General features: G+C 36.3%; 2 protein-coding genes across 9 annotated transcripts in view; one reads left to right on the forward strand and one right to left on the reverse strand.

Moving 5' to 3' along the window:
• The window catches only part of LOC131694078 (thiamine transporter 1-like), a 69,309-nt gene extending 54,930 nt beyond the window's left edge, over positions 1–14,379 (reverse strand). Inside the window, exon 1 of the mRNA XM_058982455.1 lies at positions 13,722–14,379. Coding sequence (XP_058838438.1) covers positions 13,722–13,930 — 209 coding nt within the window. The 5' untranslated portion in view covers positions 13,931–14,379. The remainder of the gene's footprint in view (positions 1–13,721) is intronic.
• LOC131694076 (potassium voltage-gated channel subfamily KQT member 1) overlaps positions 1–15,423 on the forward strand; it is a 1,057,856-nt gene that overhangs the window by 266,665 nt on the left and 775,768 nt on the right. The gene's annotated exons all lie outside the window — the stretch shown is intronic.

Here is a 15,423-nt window from a genome sequence, read left to right on the forward strand (position 1 = left end):
CATGTCGACACTGACACACTTGAAACAAACAAAAATATATTATTTATACAGCTTAATCAGCGTTAGTTCAATGTTATCTTCTTGTTAACTTCATGATGGAGAAGGGAAGGGATATAATTATTGGGAGGGGGAGGATGCATCAGGAATCATCTAACTTATTTTAGTATACGGGGTGGATGAAGGGAATGCTGGTGGGAGGTTGGTCTGGGAGGCCGGTGGTTAGAGAGGGGGTGGGGGTTGATAGGTAGAAGGTGGAGGGGTAGATGGACGGAACTTCATATTATACTATCCATTTAGGACTAGGTTCGTCAAAATTGGATTAGTCATCACCGAAGTGGCTTTGGATCTGGAATATGCCCGGAACCCGGGACTTCCGGAATCATCGATAGTGGACAATATATTCCAATAATCTTTGATTCGCCATCAGTGATCTAGGCCTGCGAATCGAAGTAATTTGATATTCATTTCAATAGATTTTACACCTATGAGGTATCACGATTGTACCGGTTTATATAATAAATTCCTATATGACTAAACAACCAACCTGTAACACCGGAACCAAAAGTCAGAACTGGATGAAATTCAATAGCAGTCAATGGAAGTATTATATCTTTTATTTGAAATCAATTTTGTAAAAATCGGTTAAGAGCTTGCTGGAAAATAGGTGTGACATTAGCTCGGTAACTTAGCGTGTTCCTAGGGAGCCTCAAGATCCGTCATAGGTGACCAATGTTGTCAAAACTACTTTGATTGGTCATTAGTGATCTAGACCCTCAAATCCAAGTAATGTAGAACGTATTTGAATATGTATTACATCATTCGGACATCATAGGGTTACCAGTTTATATAGAAATTTGCTCTGTAACCACACTCTTCAACCCGTAACTCCGGAACCGGATGCCCGATCAACTAAAAATTCAATAGCGTCTTTGGGAGCGTTATACCGTTCATTTGAAATTAAGTTTGTGGAAATCGGTTCAGCCATCTCTGAGAAAATTGAGTGACTTTATTTGACAGACACATACATACACACAGACATTTTGCGATCTCGACGAACTAAATCGAATGGGATATGACACTCGGCCCTCCGGGCCTCGGTTAGAAAATCGATATTTGGAGTGATTGCATAGCCTTTCTTTATATGAAAAAGGCAAAAATCGAAGAATGTTTTTCTTGCAAGTTTAATTGATGCAGGATAAAAAAAATTACTCAACCTTCAATTTAAGAGGAAATGAACCGCCGGGCCTTTTGTTTGACTCCTTCCATCAAGTTTTGCCCAACCTCTTGTGTCACTTTTCTCGCTATAGAACGCCAGTTTGCCTCGAATTGCATCTCGCTGACAACCATCTTTCGTACCTACTTGAGGTTCCGCTTGATGGTTGCCGAATATTTTTATGTTGCGCAGCACTCTGGCGTGTTGGGAAAGTTAAGTTGGACGTTGGACGATAAAATCCAGCCAAAAAAGAACGGAACAAATCTATCGCTTGAGGAAAAGTAAAAGTTGTTCCAGGTACTCCTGTGATGTGATGTGATATTAAGCCACCATCAGCTCAAGGTTTTTCCAGTGAATGCGGGTAGACTTACAGTAGCCCCGAAATAGTTTATCGTGAGACCTTCACATTATCGCTGTTACTAAAGGGAAATCAAAAAGAGTTGGGCGGGCCCGTCGGCAAAGGCACTTACGCGTACTTCGCGGGGAAAAAAGAATCCCTTCCAACAATAATATTCCAGCCAAAAGGTAAAAAATTTCGCTATACATGCTTTACCCACCTGATGGTTTGTTTGGAGAAGGGTGCGTCAAACTCATATTAGACCTTCTGAAGAAAACAAGTTTCCTTCAAATGACTTGGGCTGGCTATCCACGTTCCCTCGTCCAGTCCTCAATTCGTATGATACCCTGGTGCTCCCAGCCCCTCCCAGTTCTCGGTTGCTTTAAAGTGTATTTAGTGCATGTGATTTAAAGTTCAATAAGGGGCCGTACACAAATGACATAGCTCTTTTTCTGCGATTTTTGATCCCTCCCTCCCCCCTCGTAGCATTTGGTCACAAAATTCAAACCTCCCCCTCGTAAACAACGTAACATTTACCTACCCCCCCCCCCTCGTCCCATGTAAAGCGCACGGGTGATAAAAAATTACATATGTTTTTCAATTATATTAAATACATGTCCTTTCAAAATTTTTGACGACTTTTATCAACATTTTCATTATATCAGCAAATTGCGTGCAAAATAAGCTCATTTCATGACAAATATAGTGTTCATAATTTTGTTTTGAATTTTATATGTTAAAGGGAGCATGAAGACAAGTTCTCTCAGTTCACAATCGTGCAGCTGCCAATGATTCCAAGAACGATACGTTCATCTAAATAACTAAATTTTGTTTGGTTGAATCCGAAGTGAAAATTTAATTCAGCTTCCAAACTAAGTCTACTAGTTAGCAACATTAGCTAACTAATGTAGCAAGTTAAATCCGCATACAAAATCTTTTCGTATTTTTGCGAACTTGTGATTGCGCGAATCGTAAATTTTACCTGATGAAAAACCGCATCAAAAGTAATTTGTTTGAATTTAAATTCATTTCTCTTGGGAATGGAGGATCATTAAATTGTTTTCTCTAAACATTGGGTTTTAAACTTAATGCTACGTCGCACAACTTCTGACCCTACCCTCCCTCTCGTCACACTTCGTCACAAATTTGGTATACCCTCCCTACCCCCCAAAATGCTACGTCATTTATGCATGGCCCCTAAAGCATAATAAACAATCATAGATCTCAATATAGATAAATAAAGCAATACATTGAACTAATTTAATGTAATAAAAATTGAACAAAATATTTAATAAATGCTATGAGTTCAATTAATGTAATTCAATTAATGTGAATAACAAATAAATATACGCAATAATTATAATGATGAAAACATAGTGAAAATGATGCGTGCTGCAAAAATTGTGAACACAGTGGCTGAGGCGAATATAGCATATATATTTCAAATAGTGGTATGCAATGAATAAACTGAAAATAAAGAATATAATAAATGTAAATAATATGATAAATATAATGGATAATACAAAAGTATTTGAAATATGAACATGAATAATTGAATCAGTATAATTTAAACATATAATGATTGAAACAAGGTATTCTAAAATCATATGTAAACGAATTTTGCAATCGTGATTGTATTTATTGGAAATGTCAAACACATAGCGGATTAAAACTTTTCATTCAATGAAATTACTAAGAAAACGTTGCAAATTCAATTATCCATGATACTCTGCTACTATATATTTTAAACCTAAAATTCATTGATGTTATCAAAGAGGCAGGTTGTTGTATTGGAAGTAAACGTTAAAATATGTTTCTTTAAAAAGTTCGGGCGGCAACACTCCATCATTTAGCCCTCCAATCATAAGGTGGTTGGTGCAATCCATTTCAAATATACAGTGTAATTGTATACTAATCTAGATTAATGCATTAATGAATCTTAGGGATGTAGTGAAAATAATGCATAACATAAACATAACTAATCTAATTAATCTACTAGAATTAAATAAACCTACAGTAAAATATAGTTATTTGAAAGTTTAATAATTAAATATATAAACATACACACAAGAACAATCCACAAGTACCACCAATGTGTCACTATATCAAAAGTTTGATGCTACCTATTATACGTTATTAACATAATATAATACAATACAATATAATACAATGTAATATATTATAATTGAATATAACCAATATAAACCATATAAAATGAAAACCATGAAAAAAGTAATATAAATTACTGTAGTATGTGCAATAATTGATTTTATATATAATATGAACAGAGTAATATAATGGATATCCTGTAAATATATAATACAAATCAATGTTTACTATTAAGTATAATATGATACACTAGATTCAATATAATTATATTTGATAAGTATTGCATATATTACATCACGTCGTACAAGATGACAACATTGCTGAGAATGAATGGATACACTCACAACGGGAATATATTGAATATAAAATTTAATGAACACCGCCCAAATCTGAAAAATTATTTATGCTAAATAATTGAACATATATTACGATAAAATACATGTAATGCTAAAAAATATGTATTGAGAGAAAACAAAATAAAAAATAACCCGTTAAAATATAATAAATTTAAGTAATATCATAGGAATGGTGGCTATAATTGATGCCAAGTACATAATGCATACAATGAATATAGTGCATGTAGAAATCAATTATGTGTCTGATGTATATCAAGGGAAAAAGAAAATGACAGTTCAGCGAGCTTTTCTTGCATTTCACAGCGTTTCGAACCGAAATGTACTGTGGTTGAATACAAAAGTCTATGTAAACAAACTTTCTGAACTGTCAAAAGGTGAGGTTAAACAGTTTCATGTAATGTTATATTGATCTTTCTATTTCCGTTGAAAAAGAAAAGGCGCTGAATTATTTCGTTATGAAAACAAAAAAAATTGCACAGCAAAAATCGATTGAGGTTAGATATTTCGTGATGAAAACAAACCAATTTCCTTTGACTTGAGTTTGCATCTGTTGTTGTAAATAAGCTGTCAGAAATCTTAATTATGGAATGAACCAACACCGCTCATCTACCAACAGAATAACAAAAGGTCTTCTACGATGACACGTCAGGTAACCAACACGATGTGGTTGGAAAAAATAAGCAAGGGCGTCTTATTAGAATTGCTTTCAATCGCCAGACTGCATTCGTGGTCGTGAGAGCGATCATCGAGAATCTAGTATTATTCATATACAAAATCTTATATCTATAGCGCTGCATTCAATTTGCCCGAACATTCCAACAAGAATTGTGAGCTTGACGGCATATACATACAGGCAAAATACTAATGTATTTGGTTCGCCCAGATTCCACTCCTCCCCTTCACAACTCCCGCGCATCCATGCATCACCAGTCAATCGGGACTTCGATTAAGCACCAACAGAAAACTTGACACGCGACGCTGATGCGAAACATCCGTTCCACACGCGTTGACAAAACACAGTTGTTCTCGGTTGATGACACACATCGAGGCAGTTTAGTGCATCGGTTTTACAATTTCTGGCACTTTCGAGCAGAAGCACCAAAACAAGATTGTTCCATTGATACTTCTGCTCGAACGTGCGAAACCACTACAAGCCACCGCAACGATGAATGACCATCGGAAATGATATATACATATATATATATATATATATATATATATATATATATATATATATATATATATATATATATATATATATATATATATATATATATATATATATATATATATATATATATATATATATATATATATGTATATATATATATATATATATATATATATATATATATATATATATATATATATATATATATATATATATATATATATATATATATATATATATATATATATATATATATATATATATATATATATATATATATATATATATATATATATATATATATATATAGTTTGGAACTTTCTCACCCGAGTATTCCTTTGGGCTGCGTGATGGTATTTTTACCGAGGTGTACCGTTCACACACACTCATATCCTTTCTTGCAGCACATTAATATCTGCTCGCCAATTTTTTGGATTCTTTTTCACTAAATGAAACCTTGTGTTTCTTCGACTTTTCGGTACTGTTTTTCAGAAACTTCACTTATTCACCACTTTCAGACGTTTCTCGCTGTATTTTTCTAGTTCTCTTTCGCTATTTCATCGACCCCGCATCGGGAATCGTCAGTGCAAAGGTATCCCACCTTTGCGAACTGGCTGGTTAGTTTTACTTCTTGCAAATTTATATCACTCGCGTCGGCAGAAAAACGCGGAATATTGCAATCAATATGCAACTATGATTACTTTTTATCTTTCTGATAAAAAACACCACTAATACCACTTAATTGCCTATATCCGAGCCAAAGATATCGAAAAAAAAAATTAGCTTGTGCAGAGCTTTGGTAGAGTCGACCGATCACGATGAGAATGCAGACACGACTGAAAAAAGTTGTTCCAGGTACTCCTGCGCATAAATTGCTTGGTTGATGGTCCCGGTTGTGATGTAAATGTCGCTCTTTAAGCCACAGAAACAGGTGGCCTGCCAGATGAGATATTTCTTTGCGAACTTTCATAGCTTAATGTGTTTGAAAATCTCTGCCCGCTCCGTTCTTACAGTTGATGTATAATGTTTTTGTTTGTAATTTTAATTACGTTGATGACAGTTGATTTGGCCGCATTTGACAATTCGGCCAGCTTGGCGTGCGAGAAGGTTGGATTTTCGCGGCGCCCGAGCAAAATTTTTGGCTTTGTTGTTCCTCTTGTTTCGATGCCACAACTGAGGAGGAAATGTCAAAATCAAACAGTAGGCATGATACTACGCAAATACATCTTTAAAATGAGGCGTAAGTAGATTTTTATGATGCATGATACAAAATTGCATCAAGTTTGAAGTTGACCAATTTTTGATCGTAACACCCTTTTGCACGATGGACAATATCATTATGAAAACAAAAGTATTTTTTTTAGTTGTATAAAAACAGTAAGGCTTAATTTTAGCCTATCTCCTCTTATCGCCCAGATCACAAGCTAAATCGTTGAGTTGTAGTAGTGAAGCAGTCAATTTTACGTATTTCTCGTATTTCAATCCCCTAGACACATAACAATACATCGTTGCCATATAATCGGTGTTAAGGCAGACCGAACTAAGTCACAAAATTTAAAAGAGTAAGATACTTATAGCACTAGATAAAGAATTTCTTCAGCTACATTCGACTTTATCCAAATTTAGAATATGATAAAGGCCTAAAATCATTCCCGAAAATTTTCAGAATTTTGTTGGGAACAACTTGTATCTCGGCGGCTTTTATTAGCCCTATATCTCGCGAATACACTAAAAAGAGTTTGCACAAAATGATAAGAATGTTAAAAAAGAAATTTTGCAGAAGACTCCAACAATCAGCACCTTCTCGCTAGTGATTGTAACAGGGCAAAAACTGATAAAAATCGGGTTAACTGAGATGCTATTTCATTGAACAACACCGCACCGCATTCAATACTCGTGTATCATTTTGTTGCTAGAAAGTACCGCACACATTAGCAATAGTACAAGCTGGAGCGATTTCATAGTTTCTTTCAATCGTATACCGATTGCTATTAAAACTTTCGTTATTAACCAATCACTTAGCTATCCATCGATTTTTGATCTTAGATTATGTTCATAAGCGGAACTTAAGGTTGCAAGTATCAGCAGCATGTTGGCGGCTTTTTGTGGTCACCAATTGATGTTAATGGAAGTATACACATGACGCGATGAAGCAACAGAAAGATATCAATAGGAAATTTCGGATTACGACTAAAATGTTGCGACTAGTCGCATCTTTAAGTTAGTATGTTGCAGCCGACTTGCCCACACATATATTTATGTTACTCGTGAGAATCTGCCCTTAGAAAACAACGATACCATTCAATTATCGAACACATAACGAAGCATTTTTCCTCCCGTTCTTTTGTGGTGTTCGTTATGGTAAGAAATAATCAGAAATCATGAAGAAAAGGGAGGAAAAGATTCAATAAATTATCTATTTTGAGGAATTTCATGTGAAAGCGGCCGACCATAATATATGACCATCGCCAATTCGAACGAAGCTTTGCCGTTGTATTCGCTTTATGAATTTCCATGTTTTCATCTGCCAATTAGATCATTTTGACACGAGAGTAATTTTTCAAAAGGCATTGTACAGAAGAACAATTTACGGAACCGTTATTCTTGCTTCGATGCTGTCTGGCAGTGTCGAAGTCGGTCCAACGATTCCGGGTGGAGGATTGCGTCCGGTTTACGGACCATTTGCTGGGGCTACTTCACGATCTACTCGAACTAGTCCCCGGCGGTGGTCCTAGCCTACTACGTCGGACAAATTTCCCGACATCGAAAGTTCTCTGCAAACCGTTATCTTGATGCTGGTCGGCTAGGTGCCGAGGTTAGCCCTGCGATTCCAGGTGGAGAATGATTTCCGCTTCACAGGTTCCCCGACGGCCTACGGGTATTGCTCCTAAAATAGCAATAATGTTAGGGTCATCGATGATAATGATCGACGGAAGTCGCCCTCTTGGATTTCAAAGAGGTTTCAAACATTCATTTTCAGCATAATTATTAAATTATGTGAACTGCTTTGATGAAACGATTTTTAATAAGAATGTGAAGCGAACTTTTTTTTACGTAATTAATCCCAAATGACGATAACTTTTTTACGAATCAATTCAATTTACGCACCCCCGGTATGGTACGTAAATGGAGGTTTCAGTGCATTATTATTTTTTCATCTATCATGAATTGTAAATTAAATTTATTTTCGAAATGCATATTATTTTCAAAAAAGGCGAATGATCCTCGAGGTTCAATCTAAAATAAATAACAGCTTTGAGGTTATATTTTGGTTTCCAGTCTGAAGAAAATGTAACAACGGTCTATATACCTTCTATCCGACGTTTCGGCGACATATATTGTTCCTTATTCCAAGAATCTAAAACAATTACACTTTGTCACACTTACGATACAAGATACACTGATTTGCTTCAAATACTTACTAAGTTGATTACCGCGTTAACGTCAAGCACACCTTTGTTTTCAGGTAATATCGTCATACTAGGCTACGGTTATTGAAAAATACAGATAGTGAATAGTTATTTTTCCCTTTTGTTTTTTAATTTAAAATGAAATATGTGTAATAATACTACCAATTTTTTTGGCTTTGATGTACTTTTTTATATGAAAATCCAGCTAACAAATTTCCTATTGCGATTAGAGCTATGTTCACCTGTTAAAACATGTTAAGATATGTGTAAGGAACAACCTTTGATTATATGTGGGCTATCAAATCAGAGTGTAAGTGATCTTCCAACGGAAACATAGCAAAAACACGATTGTTGATTGGAGATACCTGTAAATCATGTCCAAATTAAGCCATTTTTGGCGAAAGTTCTTAGATTCACGCCTAGAACAAAAATTTGAGCTGACCCATGTATATTTCAAAACTTTTTCAAAATGTGGAGAGGTCTAATGTGTATATTACTCGCTTATTCGCCAATTGATACTGTATGTAGCGATAAGCGGGAACCAAGTGTTTTAAGAAAATCTGTATAGATTGTATCGTAAACGTGACAAAGTGAAATGGTTTTAGATTCCTGGAAAAGGTGCAATGTATGTCGCCGAAACGTCAGATAGAAAGTAGATAGAAATAAATTTAAATATAATATAAACTCTACAAACAATCTTCCAAAAAGTACTTAATAATAATAAATATTACACATCCCTAGTTCTCCTTACAAACTTTGGATTTAAACTGTGAAATCCCGTTCTATTTTTTGACATTAAAAATGTCTTACTCCACTATCTGGGGCTAGGTGTCATTCTAAAATCTAAACTATCTCCCATGTAACGAAACTATGTAAGGTTTGCACGCTTATAACTCCGATATTACTAGATGGATTTTAATCATTCATACACCAACCGATTCAGAAACACCTAACTTAAATATTGGTAATAATTTAATATCTCCCCAATAAAAGTAGACTTTTGGAAATTGGTAAAATTAAAAAGTTCACGAAAAACGGGAAAATTACCATTCGTGAGGCAGATTTCTCAGACACAGCCGTCAAAAGAGGGCAGCTTAGTGACTCAATGAAAGACGAAAAGTCATAAATAGAAGCGACGCATGTCCGTTTAAATCAGTTGTTGCTCTTATCCCATACGAGCGACATCGTCTCCGGGCGATGCAATAAGCGCTATCGATTTTCGGCAACGTTGGCATTTGCACACACTCGCACCTAAGTGACTAAACCATATACGGTTAGTTTATAAATAGAGGTGACGCGTACCCGTTTGAATCAGTTTTTGTTCTTACGTCGAACGGGTAAGATCATGGCTGCAGCGTCTGGGCACTACAATAAGCGGTAGACGCTATGCATTTTCGGCAGCGGTGGCCGTGTGCGGATTTTTCGGGTACCAGCACGGTGTCACAGAATGATTTGCAAAGTGGGTGGGTGGGGTGGTTTGGAGTTATTTCAATACGGTGTGTGCTGCTTAAGGTTCAAGTTACCTTTTTTGAGCATGTGTTAGTTTCGAACGCTGGGTAGTATGGGTAGGAAAAATTGTGTTCAGCTTTGCCACCGGATTATCCATTCAAACCTTTTCAAAACTCTAAAAGAAGAAAATCAGCCGATTTATTAGATCACAACGATTCAAATCATACAAAATAGCTGCTGGAAAATCTATCAGTTTCGCTAAATGGTGCTTTTGAAAAGTGGCTGTGATTTTTTTGTCATACTACCACACCGTGCTGGGGTACGCAACACAACAGCGCAATGAAAAAACCACAGCCACTTTTTCAAAAGCACCATACAGCTAAGCCGATGATTTTTCCAGCAGGTATTTTGCATGAATTGAATCGTGATGATCTAATAAATCGACTGATATTCTTTTTTTCGAGTTTTGAAAAGGTTTAAATGGATAATCTGGTGCCAAAGCTGAGCACAATTTTTCTTACGCACACTACCCCGCCTTGAGGTAACTTGAGCCTTAAGAGTGTTGCGTTTGAAAAAAATATATTTATTTTATGCATGCGTGTGCGTTGTAACTTGTTAATCCATGTTTACGGCGCTTTATAGCTGCGTAGGGTAAAGAGCCTATTGGTTTTCATATGTTTCATATTTCGGTTATATGTTTTTTATCGGTAAGGCATCTGAAAACGTGCTTCTGTAGTTATTGCACCGTTCAGCAGCGTAGTATTTTATATAGGAGAGTAAACTCAGGTTTTTTTACGCGGATTTTGAAATTTACGCGGTTTTCATTTACGCGTTTTTTTTAAATTTACGCGGTTTTCATTTTCACGGCCTGTATCCCCTGTGTGAAAAAACCTGAGTGTAATTGCATCGGAAACAATCACATTCCCAGCAGAACTTTTTGTTTTCTAATTTCAAACACTTTTGTTTCGTACTGCACACAATGGAAAATTTCAAAACAGAACTTACCGTCCCAGCAGCAGTTTAAGCGGGTGTTCTTTTTCGATTCAAATTCAAGCCATGTCTTAAGCGTTACTGGACTTAAAATTGTTTTTCCAGTTTATCCAGTCAGAGTATTTGTCCTACCCTATGTATTTAAAACACAGTTCTAATTGCGTTTTAAAGTTTACAACAAATAGAACGGTTGGGTATACAAATTTTAATTTTAAAATAAATCTTTTTTAAATTATGAAACAAACCGCTGTACTGAAGATATAATTATGTCAGTCCTATTACCACATAAAACACCTATATAACATAAAACGCTGCAGAATTGGTTTAATAATACAATGTTTACACTACAGAGTTATAATACGTCTTAATAATTAGCAACAAGAAAAATGTCATCAAGATAGCATAAAAACCCGTTTTAACTGGTAGTGCGAACGTTGCATAACAAAGTTTTTTTTTTTCAAATAATTTCATTTTTTCCACCACTAATCGATCAAGAAATACTTAACCTTAACATTGTTTACTTAAGTTCATTAGTACATTATTGAAAATTTAAATGGAAAATGAAATTTCATATTTCATGGAGAATCTGTATATTTCCGTAGGCGGGCGTGGGCTTCCTCATCACAGTTCTCAATATGGAACATTTCTTTTGAATATATTTTCTGGACAGACCAGCCTATTTTTACTAGATGGATCAGCCAAATAATGCCAATCACCTAGTGAGATACTTGATTAATTAAAAGATTACCGTTGAAAGACCTTCAATAAATTATGTTTTAATGGGGAGGGTATATAGCAAATTGTAACATATGAAAGCAGGCGAGTGAACAAGAACGTGAGTCGATATGTGTGATAGATAAAATTCATTTGCACGCTCTTGAAAAAGCTACATTTTTAATGTCACCGTGGTCGTGTCCTGTACACAACCCTTTAATTTTTTTCTAAAATTTCTTCTCCACGGATTGCTAGGGATCCTCAACTTAGGATACAGTTTAGTTTTGTGGTGAAATGCAATATTTTATGAAATTTTGTTTCGCAGTGTAATCAATTAACTCCAAATTCTGTACAATCTGCTAACCTTAAATTGGAGTTACCAGACGTTTCGCAGGACAGTCCCGCATGTTGACAAACTGTTTCGCCTCAAATTTAGACCCACAAACTGTCTCGCTTTGGTTAAGGGAGACGTGTAGTGGCCAAAATAAATCGACTTCTTTTTTATTCGCTTATTTGTTAGCATTGAACCTCTAGAATAGTCTCCCGCAATCTCGGTGGCCACGCTCGAAACTTTTTGTTGTTGCTATAAACAGCTATGCATTCCTCGCGCGTATATGCTGTAACACAAGCAGATTTCAATCTTTCGGCATCTTCAAATTCTGCACAATTCCGTTTGACCCTAAATTTGAGTGACCAGACGTTTCGCAGGATAGTCCCACATGTTGACGAACTGTTTCGCGTCAAAATTCGACCCGCAAAATGTCTCGCTTTGGTTAAAAACCTTAAAAATTTCCTGCGCTTTAAAATTATTGGCTTTATCACACATACATTTAGATTAGAACCAAATTTATTAAAAAAGTATATGAATTTTCAAATCGATATATCTTGGAAATTAGTAGTTCTTTCCATTTAACTGATATGATAATAAATTTTCGTTGCCATTTTGACAAAATAATTAACACAAAAAATTTAAACTGATTATTTCATACTACCGACAAGAAACTGTGGACGCAGCTGAATTGTGTACCGTTCCACCGATATAATCAGTTGTCAAGTTGAAAACATTTTATTTAATTTCAACATTGAAAAGTTTTATCTGTACCTATCAATTGGGATTTGCTTCGGCGGTAAATCCTCCCCGTAACCGACCGGAGGTCAAAAAACGAAAGCGTAGGAAGTGTTTATGGTGCCATTCTGTTTTTCACACGCCCGTAAATGAAAAACGAATTCCAACGGTAGACAACATACACACACACACTCACACACGACAGGAAGTGTACTTGTTTGTCGCCTCTTCCTGCCACTATGTTGTCGGCATCGGCCGTGCTAGTTGCAATCGTGTTGAATTTCAAGCAATTAATCTGGGAACCAACCGGTAGCGGAAATCACTTGAAGCAATTCCATCGATTTATCGCCCAAAGGATTCGACGGGAAGCGCATCGGATGCTATCAGGCATTGTGTTAAGCTCAGCTGAATTTTGGGATCCCATTCCGTGGCGGCAACATATCTTCCATTTTATTTTTCGAATGAAATTTGTGGAAAACAGACCAACATATAAACAAGCTAATAAAAAATTTAAACTGCCAGAATAATTCTATTCCACCGTATCGTACTCTTGTTTATGATGGCATTTTCATATTTGGGCAACCCTAAAAGTTCCCGTTTGCCGGTGCATGGACCTAAATTCCTAAAATTCGAGTGTATCGGAACGGCCGGTAGGAGAGTGTAGCACAGTTGGTCGGTGTTAAGTCAGACCGGACTAAGTGACATTGTATTGATTTCGAGAAAAACAAGTTTAAAGTCTGAATCGCAGCATCCTTTATATTATAATTCAAAATCATTTTTTGCCACAGTTTATGTTAATTGTAACATAATACAATTCTGACAAAAGTGGATTGATATTTTGCGACTTAGTCCGGTCTGACCTAAAACCGACCAGTTTCAATGGCTTGCGATATAGATTCAACTCACCTCAGCATATCAGTGACGAGAAAGACGACAATTAACACCGCCAGATGGGTGTACGTACCGACCGGATAGACCTCCCGGTTCAGCTGCTCTGGTTCGATGTCGCGCCACTCGCCCGACAGAAACTCGGTGACGAACGGTTCCGACGGACGCATCTCCCGAAAGAATCCAAACGTACACAGCATCAGGGAGATTTTCAGCCATTCCTGCATAGTTTGGTTTGTGATTTTTTAGTAGAAGGGGGTGATTTTTTAACAATTTTTTCCGTACACCGAAATAGTATTGGTTCTCACTTCGGGATTCAATTATTTATCTTGATGTTTGGCAGTTGCAGAAAGCTTAAAACATTTATACAATAATAGCAGAAATCTTTGAGCTATTTCAGTTTAGCTTTCCTATTCTCAAGAATACCAGTCATTTATGGACTTTATTAGTAGGTCACGCTCGGCACCAACTAGCACTAATAACGCGCCGCGCTCCCGCTTGTTTGAATGCGCTCGTATAACTGATAAACCGACCACATTGAATCTCATAACTACAATCTGTTCGCTTTCATTGCAGCCGGCAACGCGGTCGCAGAGAGCTGATGCACCAAGGTGACGAGTTTGTGTTCGCAAACGGTTGCTTTTCCAAATCAGCTGCAGTTCAAGCTTCATTCAATTCAAACTTTATCTTGTCAATAGGGTAACGAAACATTATCACTGGAATATACAGAAAACGGGAATCGATGAAAAGTTGTCCCCGAATTGAATAGGAATTACGGTTCTTTTTTTCTTCTTAAACAGTGTTGCATTTTCCGATGGGGATGAACGGTGAGTTAATGAGTACATGTGCTTCGACACTTGGAGGTAGATGCATCACATGAACAGTTTTTATCTTTATCGTTTTATAATCTCCCGTGCTTGACTGTTAGTCTGTCTGTTGCCCTGCATTGTTTTATTCGACTAGGCGAAGTAATTAACTCACTCAGTTTAGCACTCTTATCTACAGTTCTACACCCAGTTTTGTGCGGTATAGAGTCTATGTGGCTATATCTTCGGTAACCGGCTGGGTGGGATAAACGGTGAAACGACGACCGGTTTACTTCTACACACTTAGAAGAAATTAAAACAATATTACATTTGACACATACGTCACATCGAATTATCTTGTCTGATGATTGGACGTTACCTGTTTTAACGTGTGAAATATAATAATTCATTCCAGCAAAAGCTACCAAAGCAAAAGGGTAAACTTGGGAAATTAACAAGAACGACACATATTTTTGCAGGCACTGCGATGCTATGAATAGTTGACTGTGTAGGTGGCAATGAGTTATCATGCCGATTATGAATGGATTGACTGATCAACAGTGACTCACTTAGGGGGGTTAACATTACTAGAACATGCTCGTTATTGCTGCTCTTTGTTTCCGGTACCCTTGGAGAAATGAATCTTCATGAGAAATCTTAACCTTCTAGGCCCCAACACCGCCTCTAGGCGGTCTCTATAAACTTCTAAAAAACTGCTAAAACATGATTGTATGTTGAAACCCGCACTAGCATTTCTTCCCAACGCTCACACCTTTCATACACAAACATTGATTGAATATTCATAGCTTTCTGTCAAAGATGGTGGAAGGTCAAAGTTGAAAATTCTAGGGAAACGTGTAAAAAATCTATTTTGTGTTTAGTGGTAATGTTCATTAGACAAATTTTAATATTTT

The sequence above is a fragment of the Topomyia yanbarensis genome, chromosome 3 (genome assembly GCF_030247195.1).
Source record: "Topomyia yanbarensis strain Yona2022 chromosome 3, ASM3024719v1, whole genome shotgun sequence".
Classification (NCBI taxonomy): domain Eukaryota; kingdom Metazoa; phylum Arthropoda; class Insecta; order Diptera; family Culicidae; genus Topomyia; species Topomyia yanbarensis.